At 49.3% G+C, this 6,655-nt stretch overlaps 2 protein-coding genes; one reads left to right on the forward strand and one right to left on the reverse strand.

Moving 5' to 3' along the window:
- Nucleotides 1–5,705: 5,705 nt before the first annotated feature.
- CHC_T00003117001 (hypothetical protein) lies at nucleotides 5,706–6,570 on the forward strand. XM_005714178.1 is given in 4 exon segments: nucleotides 5,706–5,833; nucleotides 5,834–5,927; nucleotides 6,144–6,382; nucleotides 6,383–6,570. 2 exon segments carry the CDS (start codon nucleotides 5,834–5,836, stop codon nucleotides 6,380–6,382), a joined length of 333 nt encoding a protein of 110 aa, XP_005714235.1. The 5' UTR covers nucleotides 5,706–5,833; the 3' UTR covers nucleotides 6,383–6,570.
- An 8-nt stretch (nucleotides 6,571–6,578) lies between these two features.
- On the reverse strand, nucleotides 6,579–6,653 carry CHC_T00003118001 (hypothetical protein; the record flags this gene model as incomplete). Its single annotated transcript, XM_005714179.1, has 1 exon — nucleotides 6,579–6,653. A coding segment is annotated over one exon (75 nt), but the record flags the coding sequence as incomplete, so codon positions are not given.
- Nucleotides 6,654–6,655: the final 2 nt, after the last annotated feature.

Genomic DNA, 6,655 nt, shown 5'->3' on the forward strand with positions numbered 1-6,655 from the left:
GCCGCTCCTTCGTGGCAACAACGGCGGCGGACAGGAGCGCGGCCCGTCGCCGCCGCGCGGGTCTCGCGCGGATCTCAGGCCCGCGTCTCGCGCAGGGCGGTAGGGAATGGAGTTCCAGCACGCCGTGGCGGCGTCCCCGCGGTCCGTTCCGGTTCCTTGCTCATCTGTTACGCGCAGGTGGGTTGTTGTGATGTGGGCAGCGCGGGCGTCCAGATGGGATTTTTGCTTGTTCGAAGTAGGGTTGTTATGGTTCGCTTTGGGCTGTCTAGAGGACTTTGCGTCGAGATATTTGGTTCGAAATGGCATTTTTGGGCATGGCAACGAGCTCCTTCTTTCCCCGACGCACGCATATAGTTTATTGCCGCTTCATGCGCATAGGTCGCAAACGGTCGAAGACCTGACGTGCAAGTTGATGGTCGGTCGCGCTTAGAGACTTGCTGTGATTCTAAAGTTACTCTCCGAATCGAGAGGACACGAAATTGTTGTGGTACTGTACCGTTGGGTACAGTACTGTACTGTAGACACGCGGACACGAAATTCTGTAAAAGAAGTGGTGAGGGATAATTAAATCATCAAAATTTTTGATGCAAAGTGTGATCCGGGGATGATGCAGCGGTGATCCCTTGTTGACGGTTGATTTGTACGGGGATTTGTAGGGACTTGGCAGAAGATGATGGGTGCAAAATAGATGGGTGCAAAATAGATGGGTGCAGCTGTGGTGTGGGTGTGAATTATGGATTTTTGAATAACGTGCTGCATTGGAAATACAGTAAGAGTACTGTACAGTAGAACGGATGTCCGTACTTTTTTACGGGCGGCGGGTGGCGTGAATAATAATAATAAAGAATAAGCGCGGTGGTGGTGATGGTGCAATATGGGGAAATTCGAGACCATCAATTGTGGGGGGGAGAGAGGTATGATAGGGGAAGAATTGAAGAGAAAGTAGCGGTGAATGGAGGCGGCGAATGGAAGCATTATTTTCAGGAATGTTATTGAGAGATGTTGGGGTGGCGTTATTTTTGGAAAGGGAATACAGCGAAGGGCAAAATTACAGATGGGTGTTCCTGGGTGTACCTGGGCGTACTTGTGTAAATTTACAGTGGTGCGTGTACATAGGCGAGGCGTGCGTCGTTCTCGGGAACGCGTTCTCGCGGGGGGTGGTTGAGGATCGCGAGATGGCCAAGCAGATTCAGGGGGAGAATTGAGGGGAGAATTGGGGGCGCAGGTTGTCCTATCTCCTGCGCTTGTGTTTTCCCCTAAAAAAAACGCGCAAAGCCGCACAGAGCGTGACCCTGCGGTGGAACGCGTCACGTCTTCCACGGCCTCGCTTCCGCCCAAAACCCTTTCTTATTCGCTGCTTACGTCTCAGGACTGTAAATCAGACACATCAATCTTCCCCGAGACCTCCCCGAGACCTCCCCCCCCCGACTCCACTCCACGAAACACCAAGGAACGCTCTTTGTTTGAGGGCCACACCCATCCCCGTCTTGCGCACGACTCGTCTTCGCACGAGACACTTCCGTCCCTAACGCTCCTTCAAAATACAACCCATCTAATGTACCGTAGCAACATACCTTCTCATATTTATTCAACCACTCTCACAATCTGGAAACCGTCCAATCCCATCTATTTAATGATGCCCGCACTCGAAACCCACTGCAATTTCAAAACCACTTGTCTCTTCCTCTACGAAACCCAACTCAACCAGTCTCTGCTCAACCAGTCTCTGCTCAACCAGTCTCTGCAAAACCTCCCCCGCCTCACCCACTCATCCCCGCTGAAACACCCTTCACTATCACCGCCATGTGCGTGGATACCGCTCTTTACAACACTGTTCCAACCACCTCAAACGAACAAACCTCGATTCCTGCTGCATTCCACGCCTATACTGCACTACGGATGTTTGTACTATTCTTCTTGGTGTGGATTCAATATCACGCGCGTAGACAAAAATGTCCCTAGTCTTTCATCTGTTAAACCCCTCAATTTTTCTCTCTTCTACACCTCATTTTACCCATTCCAAGTTAATATCTTAATGCAATGCATTACCACATTCCCCTATACAACACAAGACAAGAGAAACTCGTTATTTTCCTTGCCGAGGTGCAACAACAAAAAGGTCTGAGAGAAAAAAGGAGGGAGAGAGAGAGGAGGAGGGGGGGGGGGGGGGGGGGGTTCTCACGAGCCTGCGCGTGCTGCATCGCATGATGGCATCGCTAAACGGGAAGTTTGGTTGCTGCCATGGCGTTGACATTCTAGTTTACTCACACTTTCCCAAATACTCATCGTCTGCTCAGTCATGTGAGGCTGCATTCTGTCGTTTAGATGATGGCATATTTCATACCCAATTTTCATCCCATTCATGAGTACCACAGTTTTCATGATTCTCACCGAAAAACCCGTGTCGTGTGCAACTGCCCGACACATATTAAACAGATATTCAACAAACGTAGCGTGCCTGCAATACGTTTCTTGGAAAAATAGCGACTTCCAATTCTAGAATTCCGTGCGTCATCACCCTGCTGTGAACAGCGCAGCCCGTGCCGGAACTGGCCTCCGCGTCAAGAAGAATACCGCGATTTGCCCCCGTCAAATACCTTTTCTGAACACCCTTTACGCTGCCCTGTCGAAAGGCGATATCAACGTGCTACTTCATACATGCTCATCCCAGCAATGATTGCTGTCTGGGAAAAGGAAATAAAATTCATCTTCTTCACAACATGTCTTGCACATTGAATTCTTATCTCGCCTTTGTATGCAGTTTGTATTTGCATTTGAGCAGCCTCGAATTGCTCTCAAAATGTACACTATCAACTCCTGCATACACCAAAGATTGTTTATGTAAAGTTGACAACAAGTCTTTCAATATTTCTGAATGCAGAGTCATGCCAGCGGCAGTGGTACTTGAAAATTTTCATCTCTTCTCTAAAAGAGAGTACCCAGTATCACTACGCTTTTGCAACATGACACATATGATAGCAAGCGTTCTGCATTTCTCAAAGCCTGTACACATTCTCGGTGACCTCAAGAATCATAGTTCTTATGCCCATCTTCGTTCCGCAATCGACACCATTCCATAAACATTGTTGGATTGAACAAAGAGATCACTACAACAAAGGGATATACTACGTTGACGGGCAACGTTGTTTTGTCAGATTGAACTCCTCTTTGTGCGACTAGTCGCCAGTTTGCTTTCCATGTTGTGAAAGGCTCATTCAACAAACTCTCATATATGTAGGAATGTTTTTCTTCCCAGCAACTGACAATGGAAGAGTTGAGCGTGACGCAAGGCGGAGATCCAGATATCGAGCGATTAAGCGCAAGCGGGCAATGGTCAGAACTACATTTTCTTTTGTGTCCATCTTTATGCTCGCGGCATCTGCTTGGATTCTACGAGAAAAGTTTACCGCAAAGCACAGAATAAATCCTTTCTCATTTGCCAACCAATTCCACCATCACCCGCAAGAGTCCCGGTTTTCATCTTTAAGAAGGGGTCAGGCAAATGCGTCAAATGAATCTGCATTGCGAACGCCTCAAGACGTTCAGATGGAAAACGAATCGATACCGAAAGCGGTGCCTACGGTTCAAGACGTTCAGATGGAAAACGAATCGATACCGAAAGCGGTGCCTACGGTTCAAGACTTGCAGACGGAAACAAGACATGAAGGAGGGGCGACCGAAGGGAAAGCTGGTGGGGCTTCGGAGATACAAGAGAGAATTATGCATGCAAATGCGGAAAATGCAACTACCCCCTCGTCTTCAAGGACTGAAGAAGAAGTAAAAATCCCGAAAGCTCCAGAGTTGCTCCCTCCCGCGGCCGATCCAAGTGTTCTAAAGGAAGATGAAGCCAAAGAACAAAGCGCCTTTAAAAAGAAGAGTTCCGAAGGTGCTAAAGAAGAATCAGGGACGCATGATGAGAAAGAATTGGACCAGAGCAATCCAGACACGGGAAGGAGTGGAAAGGTAGTTGAAGCAGACATTGAAGGTCATGAAGAGGACGAAGTTGATCTTATTGAGGAGGAGGAGGGCGGAAGAGGGCCGGTGATCAACCTCCAACCGAAGAGAGGCAGGAAATACAGGAAGGCAGAAGACGAAGATGAGTAGGTCAGCCGTTTAAAACAGAAAGTGATGATATGGATAATGAAGACACGCCAATACATAAGATCTACGTTGTGAATGCATGCAGCAGAGGGCCTCATTTCTAAAGGGCGTCAGATCTTCAAAGTCCAGGCAAGGAACGAAAGGGCTTACTCACGACGTATATACGCGCTGGCACCAAGAAATACAGCATAAGTCTCTGGCGATATCTATCGATCTATAGTGTGTTCACAAAAACATGACGTCGGGGATGTTCTGGAAGCCTTTTTTTCGGGTTTCGCCATGCTGGCGGTGGGGCAAACCTATTCTCGAAGGTTCAATGATTGTCAAAAAAATTTCATATTTAGCCAGCTTCGTAAAAAAAATTTCGACGAACAACCAGCAAGTCCCATCCTGTACAGATTTGTGCTTCTGCGCAAAGATTCCCTCACATTTGCCAGCTTCCCTCTTCAAAGCTCTCCGCGAGTCGATTGCCATATTTCCAGGAGCGATCACCTCACCGGCGTTAGCTACCACTGCGCGCAGAAAATTCGGAAGAGATGCTGGGGCTGGGAATTGTTTTCAAGGTGCTACTCTTGGTGGTGAATGCGATGGCGGTGCTGCATGAAGAGCGCTTTTTGAAGCAAGGTAAGTTGAAATCAAACCGTCTGTAACTGCACCGCTTCTGATTCATCGACTACTAACTCCAGCTCAACTTGGAAATCGGACGCTGCGCGATGCGACACGCAGTCGGATGGTCTGAACATGATGCGGCTATGGAGGGGGGGATGAAGCAGCAAATCGTAAATTTGTTAAAAGCATTCCGCGTTCTCAGAGGTGCGTATCATCTGTGTCTTTTATGTGAGAGCGCCCTGCGAGGTTTCTTGCGATGCCAACGAACTGTTACTAATATTGGCATTTGATGCGCATTTTATCGAGCGACGGCGCAGTACCTATTATCCTAGTCAACACAGTGACTATTCTCGTTCTTCTTGTCGTTGGATGACCATATGCCGTGCGCAACGGTGATATGCATCTGTCATCGGTAGGGAAGTAGAAGGGATTGGCTTTTCTACGGGACAATCGCGCGCGTCGGATGATAGCGGAATCATGTTACTTTTTTTTCGGCCTCTTTGCTGAGAAGAAACTGTCATACGCGGAACTTAGAACCGTGGTGCAGTGTGAAAATGTAAAGAACGTATCTAACTGAGAATGGAGATGTTGCCATGTCTGGAAAACGATCTGTTGGGAGGTCCAAAGCTGCAGAAACGGGCATTGGGGATTGGCTCCGTGCTTTCGCCTGTCGCTCCTTCTCCTTCTATGAGCTTCAGATCTCCCCGCTCGCGGACAGAGTTCGGAGCTTGCTCAACGTTTCGCTTAGTTTTACAGTGCCGCACCCGTACGGACGGATGGGTTATCCTCATGACGTGGAACCGGTTCGAGACCGAGAGGAAGACACGCAACGCCCAGGGCGCGTGGGCCATCACACGCAGGCCCCAAAGCGAAGGTGCAAACCAAAAAAAAAAGGATGCAAAATCTTTTACTCTGACCAAGCGTCAGTAGAATATTTTGTCCCGCGATTGTCGCACGTGTCGCGCGAGAGAAGAGTTGAGGCCGCTTTCGACATTGACACCAGCCGTTGTTGACGTGTGTGAGAGCGGTTTTTCTCGGCGAGCCGGTGCATTGTCTCGGGAGCCAGTGCTTTGCGCGCAGATAAGAAGCTTCGTCGAATCTCCTCTTGACAGCCGATACCAGCATGGGGAAAGTTCGCACCGACCCGCGCAGCGAGGAGCGCATTCGACAGATGGAAATCGCCCCAGTGTCCATCGACGATCTTTCCTCCGATTTCTGTACGTACTCGTTCCCCGTCTGACTGCGTGCACGCGCACTACGCGACAACCAGATGTCAGATGTCTCGTAGGGAGGCGTTCTTTCTTTTGGGGCAAGACGCACGTGAAAGACAGAAATTCTAACTGGTCAAACCTCGTGCATTTCTTCTTCTCCCCGCATGCTTCTCACCGTAACCCGCGCCGCGACAATGCGTGGTTCGTTGCTCGTATCAATAGATTCGCTGTCGGCGCTGGTGTTCGCCTTCATGGCCATCATGTTCAAGATCCGGATCTACTCTTGGCTCACGTGTCTGCTGAGCTTTGCGTCGTTGGCGAATCAGCGGTACAGCAGCATGGATTCGAAATCGGTCGTGGCGACCCTGTCATTGATCGTGCTCACCTTTATTTCAACGCACGTGTCCGTGAAGGGACAGCCGGTCATGGCGCCGATGCTGCCGTGGCTGCAAAGGGGTTGAAGCGGTTGCAAGGGGAGCGTGAGTTGGAGAAAAACGAAGCATGATGCGGACGCCCTGGGCGGGTTTGGCAAAGAGTTTGGTCTGTCTATTTTGATATTGCAGAGGTACACAGTAGAGCATATAGAAGAGGCCGAGGTGTGGAAGGTTCGACTGTCTTTGGACTTGAGACACGATAAAGGAAAGGAAAGCAATCTGCTCAACGACAGTGCAACGCAAGAGCGAAGTACAACAAACTAAGCGGGGCGGATAATTGATGAGTTGTCTTTTTTATTC

The sequence above is a fragment of the Chondrus crispus genome, genomic scaffold (genome assembly GCF_000350225.1).
Source record: "Chondrus crispus Stackhouse genomic scaffold, scaffold_173, whole genome shotgun sequence".
Classification (NCBI taxonomy): Eukaryota; Rhodophyta; class Florideophyceae; order Gigartinales; family Gigartinaceae; genus Chondrus; species Chondrus crispus.